General features: G+C 36.6%; 2 protein-coding genes across 2 annotated transcripts in view; both read right to left on the reverse strand.

The window, feature by feature from the left end:
* Positions 1-3,978, reverse strand: part of ptk7a (protein tyrosine kinase 7a) — a 51,765-nt gene extending 47,787 nt beyond the window's left edge. The window contains exon 1 of the mRNA XM_039657308.2: positions 3,597-3,978. Within this exon, the coding sequence (XP_039513242.2) occupies positions 3,597-3,678 (82 nt within the window). The 5' untranslated portion in view covers positions 3,679-3,978. The remainder of the gene's footprint in view (positions 1-3,596) is intronic.
* A 5,371-nt stretch (positions 3,979-9,349) lies between these two features.
* On the reverse strand, positions 9,350-15,609 carry soul4 (heme-binding protein soul4). The gene is made up of 6 exons (XM_039657350.2): positions 15,514-15,609; positions 14,532-14,732; positions 14,360-14,451; positions 12,671-12,812; positions 12,254-12,437; positions 9,350-9,655 (listed from the first exon to the last, which is right to left on the reverse strand). The coding sequence occupies exons 2-6, from the start codon at positions 14,689-14,691 to the stop codon at positions 9,481-9,483; spliced, it is 753 nt and encodes a 250-aa protein (XP_039513284.2). The 5' UTR covers positions 14,692-14,732; positions 15,514-15,609; the 3' UTR covers positions 9,350-9,480.
* Between the last annotated feature and the right edge of the window lie 402 nt (positions 15,610-16,011).

The following is a 16,011-nucleotide window of genomic DNA, read 5'->3' on the forward strand; positions in this document are numbered from 1 at the left end:
TTGATTTTTCTGCAGTTTTAGAGTAGCCCAGGTTTTGAAAATATATATATTACATAAAATATGAAGAATTATTTTTTTACATTGTACATTTCCATAAACTCAAACTTCTATAACTTTTTTTTTTCGGTTTCACTTTCTTAATTTATTTCACCTCGACAAAAATCTGCCAAATGTCTTCTTTAAAACAAGCCCAATCTTACATCTATATTCCAATTACAACCATTTAAGTTGGAAATGTGCATTTCCATGTCTATTAAAAAAAGGGGGTGACAGTTAACAGGTTAATAGTATAAGTACCGCTTTTAAAATTAGTACTGCATTTAGGCTGATAAATATTGTGTGTGAAGTCCATACAGGATGATTTTACCGAGATCACAGTATTCTTTGCATTACGATAATGAGAATTTAAGGAAACATTGTCATGAAAATACTCTTAAATTACAAAGCAAAAAAACTTTACTTCATATAGAAAATAAGCAGAATTTGGATTGAAATCAAATGACCAGGACAGGTTCATTATTTTGGGACTAGCTTTTTAAAATAATACATTTTGCAACAAATGGAAGCCAAGTACTTATCTGGGTATGAGTGATTATGAAATATCTTAAATATAAATGTAATAAAAAAATATGTCTGAAGTTCAGAGCCAGAGCCGAGCTACAAATTTTACACAACTATCACTCTTTACAAGGATCCGAGTCAAATTTGGTCAAATCCTTCAAGTTGATTCTGACTAAAACTCTATGAGCACCAACAAAAACAGTTTTAAGGAACTAAGTCATCTCATTCATAATTTATGAGACATTGTTTTCCCTTTTCTCCCGTTGGAGTGACGTTTAAAAAGACCATGTAGTAAATGATTATGATAATATGATCAAGACCACAAAACAAATGAGAATTTCGAATATTTTACGGGAAAACATCTAATAAGATGGACTTGGATAAAGGGGTCCCCAAACAGCCATGATGAGCCTCGCACCTCAGCGCTGCATCGCGGGGGACACGTCTTTCCCAGACGGTCCTCCATTAGCATGAGAAAGACAGGAGATGGATCCCCTTCGTCCCCGAGATCAAGCAGAGCCCTCAAGTACCTGTGAAATGTTTCGCTCCTCCACCCTTTTATCTCTCCAGTCTTCATGCAAATGCTGCCGTTTCTTCACCGGCCCCGGGGCAGTTCCTCTTCGCTCCAACAATGAGCACGGCCCATCTCCATCACGGGCCAACAATGAAGCAGATTACAACTGGATTCCTGTGATAATTACTGAAGAACCCTAATGGGGATTTCCATGGGATCCCAAGTCCAACACTTTTGGAAAGCACAGTCCCAGGCCATTCCCAATACGACTAATGGACTTCTTAAAAGATTTTAAAACTCCAGTTACAGGACATTATTAACTATGTCAGCGGTATTCAAGCGGCGGACTGGGTTTCATCCAGACCACTGCACATAATTGCGGCATTTTACCGTTTCTACAGTGTAAAGTCGATCTTTCGGAGCCAAACGCGCTTCATTCAAGCCTTATCACAGTGAGCGTTGTCTCCCTCTCCCGATAAAGACGTAAAGAGCGGTTATTAACAACACTAGCACTGCAGAAAACGAGATCGCATTATTTCTATCCATCATAGAGATGACTCTGTTTAACTCGACCAGATTTGAGACAAGTTAACGTATGGCGCATTTAGACATTTTTTCCTTATACATTTAGTGTTATTATTAAACCACATATTCAGAGCATTTCATAATAAAAAATCAATTTGAAATTAATTTTTGGTCTGTTTTATCTTACCTCAAGGGCATCAAAGATGTAGGTGTCTTTGTTTCCACAGTATTTTCAATTTTGATATTTTTAGGTCAAACCGTTGTTGTCTGTCAGTCATATAATGGAGGTCTATGGTCACCACCTCTAAGAGCATGCACAGAGAAGTCCAGATTAAACATGATATAATGACTCGTAAATGTAAGTACACATTGATGGCCATTGATGGACACGAAACGAGCGGTTTGTGTGAGAAAACGAACGATCGAAGTGCCCGCGCCCTCAGATCACTTGGACGTGGCTGTGATTACAAGAGGTAAACGATATAAATACTGTTCGTTTTCTCACACAAACCGCTCGCTCGTTTCGTGTCTTATGTGTATTTACATTTACGAGTCATTAAACCATGTTTAATCTGGACTTCTCTGTGCATGCTCTTTGAGGTGGTGACCATAGACCTCCATTATATGACTGACAGACAACAACGGTTTGACCTAAAAATATCAAAATTGAAAATACAGTGGAAACAAAGACACCTACATCTTGGATGCCCTTGAGGTAAGATAAAACATATCAAAAATGAATTTCAAAGTGAACTATCCCTTTAAGTTCCCGTTTGTTTTCAGTAGTTTAAGTGCAAAACATATCTAACGTTTTTATATTCATTCCCATTTGGGAGAAATCCAATATTTATTTTGGTAAATATTGGCAAAAATTCTTAGACATGACTGCCATGGCCCAAGATCACAATTTTTAATGACTATTTTCAAAGTTTAAGATATTTTCTTAAAGGGGTGATTGAAATGTGTAATAGATACAAAAAAAAAAGTTTTTGGACTTCCGCTGGGAAGGAAATGTAAGAGACCGGACCTCTTTGGAAAGTTTAATTGAACACCCGTGTGCCACATGCAATTGCAAAAGAGCACCAGATTCAGAAGAACTTTTCGTTTATCCAGTAAGAACTTGAACTGGAATTGATTATGATAGAATCTCCAGAAGAAATCCTTTGAACACGCAAGCATTTCCTCTTGTTTTTCCATGAACACTCCTGTGGCCACGTCTCACGGATTCAATTAATCAAGAAATCTCTGTTTCAGCGATGGGTCACTCCACAGGACAGCGTGTACCCAGTTTTATGGTCCCCAGAAGAAGAGCTTCAGGACTAACATCTCACACCTCCCCTAAACTCCCTCAAGATAAACTACACGCTCCAGCCATGCATATTTCATTACGGGCCACACAGATGGGATTGTTCTCTCCTGGACGAGTCAAGCCAAAAGTTAACATCTCACACAACTCTTGGTTTTTCTCTGGAATGAGTTCATTCATGCTGTGCACTATTTTACTTGCCTTAAAGTCTAATTAAAATTCAAGAAGTCCAAGTGGATGCAATTGATATTCAGCTCATGTTGATAGGCGTACTACAAGTATGCATATCTAGTACAGATAATAAGACCAGACCCATTTCGCCTTTCTTGGTCTCCTTTTACAGACTATTATGCTAATGTTATTTTACAGGCCTCTGGAGCCCTTACTGTACTCGAGCTTCTGGGAAAGGAGGGTGGATTGGTTAATTCATCTACAAGCATCGGTGTTATTTAGGTCACATTGAAACATATTTCTGAGCTTTGCAAACACAATGACTGGAAAGTCTGTGCAAAACGCTCACGTTAAATCTAGATCCAAGTCTGAACGCAACTAAACTTCGCGTAATAGTTTGACGTCTAATAACTTTTCAAACATTCGGAAAAGAAGTCAAGTTTCTTCAAACATGTTGACCTGTGTGGGAAGTAGGACAGCAGCGAAACGCCGATGGAGAGATGATACTTTGTGGCTTACCTTCGCCGATCAGAGTGAGCGCCAGGAAAACAGCCTCGGCGTGTGCGAGTCCGCGCTCGCGTCTCCTCGTCCATAAAGCCATGGTTGCAGAAGTCGACAAACGCGACGGGTGTGAATTAAAGGCTCAAAAGTGAGTGTGTGTGTGTGGAAATTATGCGGTTGTGGGTTGTTGTTTAAAGGCTAAAATCCAGTTAGTCCTCGCGGCGAGTCTTTCAGGAGTTTCCCTCTTCAGTTTGGAGCTGTTGCGGGTTTGGCTGGATGTGTCAAGAGCTCCATGCTGAAATGAGCAGAAACCTCCTGGAAATGGAGACAAAGAGCCCCTCACACCGTGTGCTGGAGCCCGTGCTGCTGGGGGTTTGTGTGAGAGAACAGGAGTCGTGTTTCTCTCTCCAGTGGGAGTGGATGGGAAGGTGGGTGGGCTTTACCCGGGCTCGAGGAAGGTAAGTGGAAACCAGTAACACACATCACTGATGGGAAGTTAGTTTCACTCGGTTCAAAACATCTAATATTTAAGCATTACTAAATAGTGCGGTTTATTAAAAAGAATGCAGCTGGTCTGAAATAGCTATAATTTGTTCTTCTTCACAATGACTGCCATCTATTGGCGGATCCATTCATTGGTTTCCAACTACGGTTTCCAACGGCAGCAGCTGACGTGCACGCGCAGACCTCACGTGCACGCGGCGCGCAGCTCACGGTGACGTCACGTGCACTTTCTGAACGAACTGAAAATTGCACTCAGATTACATAAATGTAAATTTTCAGGTCTAAAACCACTTTTCAGTGTCATGTTTATTGAAATACGACATTACTTTGGGACTATCTCTGACTTGTGTACCAATAAGGCTTTAAAAACAACTGAAATATGCAAATCTTTGAATCTTTTCCTTTGAAATGTATTTTTTTTCTGATTAGTTAGCCTATATACCTTGTCTTATAGCCTTTTTTGTATTTTTTTCTGTTTATCTGTTCTACATTGTGATTGTTTTCTTTGAAAATGTTTTAATAAAAAAACTTGAGCCAAATAAATTCAAATATGTAAAATGTTTTTCAGGGGGGGAAAATTAGAAATTATACAAGTTAGATCCCTCTTTCTTGTAGATATTGTAGATAGTTTTTTTTTTTTTTTTATTTCTCCTGTAATCTCATACTGGAATAGATTATTTAAAACATTAAATTGGGAAAAGATTTGGTCCTTACCACAAAAATATTTTTTAACAAATAAAGTAAAAGAAGTATCTTCAAAATAATAAATAAATGTTACCCTACTAAATATTTCATGATTACATGTAAAAGTAATATTGACACATTGATGCTCATTTTGTCAAGTTCACACAGAAACTGTTTGTTTATCATTTATTTTGGTCATGTTTCTATACTAAACAATTATGGGAAAATATTGGCAATATCCAGCAAGATATTTCAGTAACCTTTAAAGACATTATTTTTTTGGAGACTTTGACTCTGATCCCATTAAAAAAGCCTGCTTTGTTACTAATTTAATTTATTTTATTGGCAAATTTTAAATGTAAATTCACCAACAAACCTTTTTTTTTTTTTTGAAACAATTTGAAATACCATCTCATCCTCCGTAAATAAGAAAGCATTAAAAACATTTTTATTTTGTAATGACTTTAATTTGTTTAGACCTACTCTAAATTATGTCTAAAATATCTTGCCCTCTTCACCCTTTTTTTCTAATTTATTGTAATTTATTCGTTGTTTTAGATAATTACACATTCCTAACTTATTTTCTCATCCTGTTTAGATGACACTATTGTTGTTATATTTTGTACAGACATGTTTGCAGTTTTGTTACAGAATTGTATGATTGTCATCTGTTTTGTTTGTAAGCTTTAAAAAAAATTGCACTCAGATTAATTTTCCTGTCACACCTACAGAATTTGCCATCGCTTTTGATGCTATTAAAGCTTTTAAGAGCTAAAACGATATAAATACTGTTCGTTTTCTCACACAAACCGCTCACTTCGTGTCTTAAGCCATCAATGTGTACTTACATTTACGAGTCATTAAATCATGTTTAATTTGGACTTCTCTGTGCATGCTCTTTGAGGTGGTGACCATAGACCTCCATTATATGACTGACAGACAAGAGCATTTGAGAATTTTTGTAATGATCCTATTGATAAGGTTTAGCTTTCCTCCGCCTACACTGTAAAAATGAATATGCTTTATCTAATCAAAACAAATGTGGCAAAAGATTACAAGAAATATTATTAAATAAATGCAACAAATTAGATTTGAGTAATCATCATTGTAATCAAATTAATTCCTTAAAAGTTAACCATTTCAAATGAGTAAAACTTACAACAGCAACAAAAAAAAAAAAAAAAACATAAAACATAAACATAAAGTCACCATTATGGTGATCAGTGTTTGTTTTAGGTTTGTTGTAAAATGACTGTTTTCTCCTTCAGTGATTCTGCTTGTTATCATCAGATGTCTTCAATGATGGCAATATAAAATAAAGAGTTCTTAATTAATCGTTGACGTCTGTCTGTTAGTGAGATATTTTTGTTACATTTTTAGTGTAAACCTTTCTCATTTTAAATGGTTAACTTTTAAGGAATAATTTGATTAATTATTACTCAATTCTAATTTGTTAAATTTATTTAATAATATTGCTTGTAATCTATATAATCTTGTAATACATTTACAAATGTATTATATTTTTTACTGTTTGTTTAACTATATATATTTAAATATATTTTCATTTATTTGACTCATTCACAAACTCACATGTATATTGGATCCATGTATTCGCTATTAAAGTGACAGCAGCCTATTTTTCTGCTGCAGAAAATCACTCATTGCTCTTGACTGAATAACTTTAGTAACTTTAATAAGGATCAATCTATGTTATTTTATCATTTATATTTGATTACTTTATTCAGTGTCTCTACCTGAAAACTCAGCTCTAATTTACGGTAATTACGACATGGCGTTAACACAGCATGTATGTTTAGTGTTGCATTTTACACTCAGGGTTCAGAAAACATTGGGGATGTTGCAATGCATGGAAAAGTTATGTAATAAAATGTTTAAAGCACATAAAATGTCTCTGGTTAATCTCTGCATACAGGCTTAGAATGGCAAATCCTTCATTGAGACACATTTTGGAAATTATAGACAGACAAATACATGGACATGGACGTGTAAATACGTCTTTTCGAAGCAGGCGTACCGAGTATAATTAATATAGTCTAAACATGCTCACCACAAGTTTGGTCTTTCAGTTAACCAACACCTCCACAACAACTACACACAATTTATAGTTTTTATTGGTATAAATGTATTCAACTTTGTATATCTTTGTACTGTTAATAAGCTCAGACAGTGCTCTATAGACGAATCCGACGAGCGTTCTGTGTAGGCTGCCATCTTGTGGCGACGCCATTACTGAGCTGTTACACAGGCATATAGACATATGCACCGGTATGTAAACAAACCTCGGTGATAACGCGAACTCACCCTCGATGACAGCTACAGCCAGGCAGAATGACTTGTTGGTTTGATCTGTGACTGCAGTGGCCTCCAGTCACAGATGAAGGTACAAACGATCTTACAGATTAACGTTATTTATGAAAATAGCTTGGCAAGCTAGCTAGGCTAACGAGGAAATCTGTCCATTTGGCAACAATAAATAAATAAATGAATGAAATCAAATAAACAAATTCATGTTTTTCATTTGTGTCCATTATTTATCTCATTTTCACACTGCAACAGGCAAGGGTAAGGTAACGTTACAGCTAGAAAGTATACATAATATCGACCAATTAGTGTTTTTAAACCATGGAAAGAGGTCAATATAACAGCAGGAAAACAATTGTGTCACATAACGTTACATTTAGCTCAGGAAAGCCATTTAATGACCATAGCATGTTAATTTAATTAAAAAAAAACAGCAAGAGAGGAGATTTTGCTGATCACTATATCACATATTCATTATATTTTTTTACTCATGTCATTAAATAATTGTTATTATACGCGAATGTCCGCGTCTTGTACTCGCCCAGGAAATCTGTGTAAACCGTACGGCACCAGACAGGGGCAGTCGACCGGGGTATTCACAATGTTTTCTCTTCAAAATTTAAATTTTACTGCCACCATTGAAACAATTTATAACGGAAACTGTTTACCCACTCGACATTATACAAGGGGTAACGTTGTAACGTTAGTTACAGTTGTAAATCGCGGGCTGTTTATTCCAGTGGACGCAAGTTGCAACTAAAACAATGGGAGGCAATGGCGCAACGCTACCCAGACACAGCTCAGTAATGGCGCCCGCTTACTTCCGGTAGTTTCGCCGGATTCTTCTATAAGTAAACTTTTTTAGTATTATTACAGGCTTGATGGGGAGAGTGCGAGTTTTAAAGTACTTTAAGACAAGGCAAAATCCATAGCACAAGCTAAGCCGTCAATGTTACAAAAGCAATGAGTCATGTAAAAGAATATGCTAAACACATTGCGCGGATGTACAACATGACTTAAAACACAACAATGAAATACACGAAGTAAATGCCGTTTCGTCCTTGAGACCATAATGGGACTAGAGCCAGGCCGATATTAGGCATTTTACAAACTAGCGGTATCGGAAGTTATAATGGCCGATAAATGAATATTTTAAAATAAAATAAAAATGGATGAAACACGCTTCAACCATGTCATGTTGGCGTGTTGGAGTTGTATAAGTTTGTCCACCAGAGGGCACTCTATACCATCCCTGGCCTGTTGGCAACACTCGTTTATAACGCGCAACACATTCTAGCTAACCACAAAGCTAGCTAATGCCACTATCATCAATGGAATTTAATGAGCTTTGTTAATTAATTAATGAGCTTTGGTTCCTCCTCTGTTCTGTTGCGACAATAAAAGAAACAAGTTTCTTTTTAAAATGCATTATCATATTATTTTAATTAAAACTATACATAACTACAAATAACTAATGTTAGGGAAATCTGTTAATGTTTTGTTGTGCGTTCCTGAAAAAAATAAAATAAAAATATCGGCCGATATATCGGATTTTAAAACCAACAAATATTTGTATCGGTATCGGCCTTCAGATCCTTTATCGGTCGGGCTCTAGATACAACAATGCTGCAAAGGTAGCACTTGTCCCCTTACAGCGGATCACGTGGTCCCATTCATCTATAGATATATACTATACTTCTAGACTGCATCTGAAGAAAAGAGATACCCGTAAAAAACACAACGCCACGCTGTTATCCACTGTTTAGATTTAAACTGCACTGCTAATATCAAAGTAACAAATCTGATTGGCTTGTCAGATAAAAACATAGAAGTTTTAGTGCTCTGATTGTCTGGTAAATTTTTGATAGTCCGTTACACAAAGTACAAAAGATCGTATTTTACAATAGTCTTCCAACACAGAATATAAACTGCTACTTACAACAACAATAATCCTAAATAAATAAGTATTGAAACTTAATATAGCTGAAAATACAGCTTTTTTTTAATTAACTAAAATGTTTCGCGCAACATATATTGCAAATAAGAAGCTATTAAAGCCATTAACGCGGTTTTAGGGCACTATGGAAAACATTATTTTCTGTGATGAAACAAAATGAAAGTAAATTCAAGTAGTGTAAAACTTTACAATCAAGCATAAACGAGAGGAAGCGTAATGAACCGTCTTCAACCCCAGGTAGCACAAATGTTTCTCTGTGTTATTCAAGTTTTAAGTTTCCCCCGCTGATTTTGCTCAGCAATCCACGCGCGGAGCCTCGGTGCACTGCTATACGTGTATGATCTGCAATATCGATTAAAAACAAGTGTCTTCTGCATCACACTCACAACAACACAAAAGAATAAGGGTTTTGATTATGGCTTGATTTCGAGATGTTCACGGGCCGCGGCGGATGAACCAGATCTCGTTCCTGCGCTGGGGCACGCCGGGGTTCTCGTACGTGGCCACCATGTAGCGGTTCTGGAGGACGTCCTCGGACCGGCCCAGGAGCTCCCAGAGCACGGCGATCTGACGAGAGATGGTCTCCTCGGTGGTGGTCCCGTAAAACACCCTGCGACAGAAGTAACTTTCAGCTAGAGTATGTTTCTGGAAGAAAATCGCATCACGGTCCAGCTTAACCCTTTAGCTGTCACACCCCCCTTTTTTGAGAATGGGGAAATGCACTTTTCAAACTTAAATGGTTCAAGAATGCTTTAGGATATATATACCCAACTTTGGTCTTGTTTTAAAGATAACACTCAGTAGATTATTGCTGAAGTGAAAACACTTCAAAAAAGGAAAGTATGAAAAAGTTATGGTCGTTTAAATGTACAGTGAATCAAATATACTGTACTATATATTTTTTATTTTATATAAAATATATATTTTACTAAATATTTTTACTCTAAAATTATTATAAATTCGAAGCCATAAATCTGCTCCAAATTTGAAGTTGATATCACAAAAATTTAAGTTCCCATGAGATTTTGTTCAGGCGTAATACCAAAAATAGCCACCAGGTGCAATTGAATTTAGTTGTATGCATTCTGTCTTAACAAATTAATACATTTCTGTCCAAATATCAAATTTGGGACCTTGAGACACAGACCTTTCTGACAATATGTGTTTTGTTGAGATTAGAAAAGGTTGAACATAAATTATGAAATATAATGATGCCCAAAAGGGGAGGAGCCTGATAAAATAATTTAGAGTACCGCTTCTATGGTAACGCAACGTTCAATTATAAAACGGTTTTCACAGGATGAATTCTGAGTTTGTAAGCTTTCAAATGATACCTAAAATATGTGATATAATAAAAAAGGCGATAAAAAAGATATTATATTTTAGAGGATAATATATATTATAATTTTTAGAGGATAATATTATATTATAATTTTTTATTGAAAAATACTAGATTATATGTTTTATTATGAACTTTTGGCATGAAAACCCAAAGTTTCGATTATTAAAGGTGTGTGCGTCGACTTTTTGTGACAAAGGTCAGAACTCCTGTTATGATGCAGATTTTTTTGAGGCGAACTCTTGTCAAAAAATTATTGGTTACTCTTCTTACATAATTTTTAGCAAAAAACAGCAGTCAAATATCGATTTAGCAGTCTTAGACCTTTCCAACGATATATAGCTTGTCATGACTAGATTAGGATTTAATAGTAATATAGTGAAGTAAAGTTAGGTATGGTTAGGTAGGTATGATGTATGGTAAAAAAGTTATTAATTTAGTTCATTATTTAGTTCATTTATATATATATATATATATATATATATATATATATATAAATGAACTAAATTAATATATATATGTATATAAATTAGGGATGCACCGAATATTCGGCCACCGAAAATTTTCGGCCGAAAATGGCCCAAAAGGGCATTTTCGGTTTTCGGCCAAAAGACTTTTATCACCGAAACAATACGGCCGAAATGTTGTGATGACGCAACCAGAAACCGCGACCTGCACGTGCTTGTCTGAAGCAACATGTCTGCGGTGTGGACGTATTTCAGTGAATCTGAACCCGCGAGGAGACGGAAGCCTTGTTTATCCACCTATATCTGCTCTAAACAATGCGCGCCGCCATGACGACGACTCCGGATGCGAGCTGCGGGTCAAGTATAAACTGTGGAGACTCGCGCTGCGGAGGTAGGCGAAAGTATGCGCGAGTCTCCTCAGACAGCGCGCGCACCGCTCCAAACGGTCGAGGCGTTTATACTTGAACGTTGTACTATTCCTTGAAACGACAGGGGACGACTCAAGTAACTGTCCTCTAACCATCAGGAATCAGTGAGAAGTCAGATAAATACATGAAAATGTTTATTTTTTAGTATTCCACCACCAATACAAAAATAATCATGTAAAACCCAGTAAACCCTGAGATTATTACTTGTGACATTACAAAAAATATATATGTATGTATAGAACTAAATTAATGCTCTCTTAAATATTTTCTACATTCACTAAACATGTTTCATCAAGTTTCATGTACATTTGTATTAATCATGGACCTTTGTTCATTTAAAAAGGCTTTTTATGCTATTGTACGCTAAATTTTTAAAATGTAAGAAACTAATTTAGATGTGCAAAGGGTGCTGGTGTGATGAGAAGTTCGCACTTGGCTTTGTTTTTTAATGAGAGAACATTTCATTTTAAAACCTTTCTGCAGGCTATTAGATTATTATTTAATGTACACATGAGTGGGGTCAAAAACATTTTAGTTTGAATTTTATTTTATACTGTGCATTGTGTTAAATAAATATTTGCATAATTTGTAATTGATTTATACTTTGAAAAATTTATATTAATTTATGCCATTGCAATGCCTTGATTTTAGTAACATTTGTACACAGTCATAGCCAATAATGCAATGATACTAATAATTGGCATAATTTCTTTCGGTGTTTCGGTTTTCGGCCTCTGTTTCCTCTTTTTCGGTTTTCGGTTTCGGCCAAGAATTTTCATTTCGGTGCATCCCTAATATAAATGAACTAAATTAATAACTTTTTTACCATACATTTTTTTTCACTTTTTTACCATAATATATATATATATATATATATATATATATATATAGCCGCTCTCATCCCCCAGCTCAGTTCTCATATAATGGTGTCGACGCAGCAGATCGGTGATGTAGTTGAATGTTGAATGAAATACCTGGATATGACTCGGATGGAGTCGCGGTGGACGATGCTGATGTCCGGGTCCGTTGGTTGAGGCGGTCTGGCCTGGAACTCAGCGGGGAGATAATAGGCCGTCAGCACTTCCTTCATAAAGGTGCTGCCATCATCCACCAGTGTGATCTCATTCACAACAGGCACCGACATGCCGAGGTACCGCCCTGGACACAGAGACCACCCTAGTACTGCATGTTTGGACTAAACTATAATAGTGAGATTATTTTGACAAAAGAATTCAACTGCGTCTGCCCTTTGTAGAGGAGTGATCACACAATTACTACAGTGAACCAACTCAAAGAATAGTTTCAAGTATTACAGGTTTATCCAAACATTCCCATAAGTGTTCATTTTCTGCACTTTCTCTGTGTGTGTGTGTGTGTGTGTGTGTGTTCACCTGTTGAATTCTCCTTGCAGATGAAGCGCATGAGCTGCATGAATGCATTGGAGATGCTCTGCTCATACATCATATCAGCTTTACTGACACATGCCCATTTCCCGGCAGGATACACTCTCTCCTCGTACAGCACCTCGCCGAGCTGAAACACAACCACCGTCAGCAGATATGCGTCATTATTTTAAATACATCATTAAAAAAGCTATTTTAATATATATTTATGTAAAATTGTAATTCAAAAGTGATCAAAGCTGTATCAAAGTCTTCAGAGTCACATGATCCTTCAGAAATCACTCTAATATGAGGATTTCATGATCAAGAAATATGATTATTAATAGTGTTGAAAACTGTTGATTTTAATAATCTATTAGTAAATGCTGAAATTAAGTTTTGTTAAACTTAATTTCAACATTGAAATGTTGGGTGTTGATTTTTTTTTTTTAATTATTTACAAAATTGAGTTTTGTAAATGTTGAAATTAAGCTTAGTTAAAAATTAACATTAACTAAGATTAATAAATGAACTAATATAGTTAATTAATGCTAACAAATTAAACCTTTATGTAAAGTGTTAACAAAAAAAAAATCATACTATCCCCAAACTTTTGTACTGCAAGTTGTTTTTAAGTCAACAACTCACTGATTCAAACGATCCAGCCAAAATGAGCCAAGATATCGTCCGATCTTAGACGAGGCTTAAAGGAGTTGTTCACTTTTGAACAAACTTTTGCTGATAATTTACTCACCCCCATGTCATCCAAGATGTCCATGTCTTTCTTTCTTCAGTCGAAAAGAAATTAAGGTTTTTGATGAAAACATTCCAGGATTTTCTCCATATAATGGACTTCAATGGGAACCAAACGGTTCAATGTCCAAATGAGAGTTTCAGTGCAAACTGTTCAAAGGGCTTTAAACGATTCCAGATAATAAATAAGGGTCTTATCAAGCGAAATTAAATCAAAATGAACAAATCTTTTTCCGAGTCAATTCGTTCGTTTCGTTTGTTGAATGAACCAAATGACACGAAAAAAGATTCGAACAGGAGAGTCACGAACGCAGAGCAGAGCAAGGCGAGCATTTGAGCTTATAAAACTTAAACTTTGTGATTTATTTATTAAATGAGCGATCGTTTCGCTTGATAAGACCCTTATTCATCGTCTGGAGTCGTTTAAAGCCCTTTGAACAGTTTGCACTGAAACTGTCTTTTGGACCTTGAACCGTTTGGTTCCCATTGAAGTCCATTATATGGAGAAAAATCCTGGAATGTTTTCATCAAAAACCTTAATTTCTTTTCGACTGAAGAAAGAAAGACATGGAACTACTCCTTTAAGCCCGTTCACACTAATAATGATAACTATATCAGCGCATGAAATTGATCTGTTTATTTGACCAGTTGTGTCGTCTGCAGCTTTAAATGCTCGAGCTCATTACAGCAGGGTGAATTCTGATCGGCTGTCAATGTTTTTATCGTTCATCATCTGGAAAAAAATAGTTTCTCTGTGCCTTGTGGTGAGATTTTCAGAACTATATCTTTATTATAATCATTATAGTAATCGTCCTTGGTGTAAACAGGCCTTTAATGTCATTATTCTTGTCATGATTTGTGTTCAGATATTCTACAGATCATCTCTGATTCCTTTCAAAGTGGAAATGTTGCAACTTTCCCATGTTTTGTCCATGAGGATCCCACCTTCTCGTGTCTGGAGATGCTGACGAAAGGCACTTGCTCTCGTTCTGAGCTCTGGTTCCTCCTCGTCATCTCCTCAATGGGTCCTCTCATCTCTATACAAAAACCAGATTAGATTCTCTGATGATGTCACACTGGGAAACTGGTCAGTGGGCTGTGGGACAGCGTGTCGTACCTCTGGGAACAGACACGTGATGTGTCCTTCCTACGGCCTGCCAGTGGGCGTACATTCGGTCCTGCTCCCCGTCATCCATTGGTTCAGAGCTGTCTGTGATGTCATCATCCACCTGCTCATCATCAAGTCCGTCAAGATCCTCAATAGAGATCAGAGCCATTGTCCAAAATGGCACAGCGAGCGACTGCGAATCGGGAAGCTCTGAAGACGGAAAACAAACTCAGATTCTCTCATATGAAGGGAGGGATATTGGTTTCAATATTAAATCATCAATCTGCCAGTGTTGACTTGCTCTTGATGTATACACACACACACATATAGGCCTACATCCATACATCCATAGGCCCATACATATAATAATACGCTTTTCTCTTTCCATTACTGTTAAACTATCATCGCTGAGGCGGTATATGTTATGTTATGTTATGCTTTGTATTTTATCCTTGTGTTTTTTTAGTTATTTTGTTGTAAAGCACATTGGTCAACTCTGGTTTTAGTAAATAGTGCTATAAATAAAATTGCCATTGTCACTAGCATATCATGTTGGTGGTTTAGAAATCATGTTTAATAAAAACATTAGCAATATCAGAGTTTAAACGACCAGCAATCAATCGTTGAAACAGAAAGCACAAATACGAAATAAACAAAGAGGGCTGAGGTTTCATTCACATGCATAAAAACACAAGTGTGAGACGACTGTCGGGTAAATGACACTGAGATGTGCAACAGATGGACGACAAACTGGGAAAAACGCGACCCTCCCCGTACAATTGTTGAATGCACTTTGTTCATTAATTTAGCACCCAGCTTGCCCAGTAGGCGGAAATGTAAGGAAATGTAAACATTATTTTAAAAACAATGACGCCCGGTGCAAATATCACACACACGTCAAACATTTCCGATATATCAAACCGATGGTGTGTGTTGTAGTCTAATATTTACCTCAACGTATTATAACGATAATAAAGAATGACCTACTTACCCAGCAGACACAACAAGCGCACGACAGCTCAAGCGCTGGGGATTGCAGAGCGCCTCACTGCGCATGCGCGGAGGAGGGTCCAGTCGAGCGCTGCTCTCAAGTTTGCAAACACCATTTTCTACTTCCATTTTCACGTGTTCCTACCTAATGGGCTATATGCACGCATAAGTTCCGCATTTGACGTAAGGATGCTCGTCCATTTCCGGTTGTGTAGATTAAAGCGGAGGAAAACCGGAGAAAACGGGATTATGGCAGAGTCTTCAATATTTACTGTCCTCCCGTCTTTGAAACGAAACGTACATACGTTTAGATGTAATTTTATATATAGTTATGTTTATTTAATATAATTTTAAAAAGAAGCATAAACACAACGAGGGGTGTCTGTTTTATCTGTTTTTGTGACTAACGTTTCATTAGTATAACCATGGAGTATAAAATTCAATATAAATTCTCGGTATTGCATTGGACTCTATGATAGGCGGAAGTTATCGAGCATCC

The sequence above is a fragment of the Pimephales promelas genome, chromosome 2, assembly GCF_988280905.1.
Source record: "Pimephales promelas chromosome 2, fPimPro1.hap1.1, whole genome shotgun sequence".
NCBI classification, from domain to species: domain Eukaryota; kingdom Metazoa; phylum Chordata; class Actinopteri; order Cypriniformes; family Leuciscidae; genus Pimephales; species Pimephales promelas.

Bases quoted from the DNA above. Each gene is read 5' to 3' on its own strand.
- soul4 (XM_039657350.2), bottom strand. From the start codon at position 14,691: ATGGCTCTGATCTCTATTGAGGATCTTGACGGACTTGATGATGAGCAG. The intron at 14,452-14,531 runs GTACGACACGCT...GTTTTTGTATAG, and splicing joins TCACGTGTCTGTTCCCAGAG to AGATGAGAGGACCCATTGAG. The intron at 12,813-14,359 runs GTGGGATCCTCA...GTTGTGTTTCAG, and splicing joins GCATCTCCAGACACGAGAAG to CTCGGCGAGGTGCTGTACGA.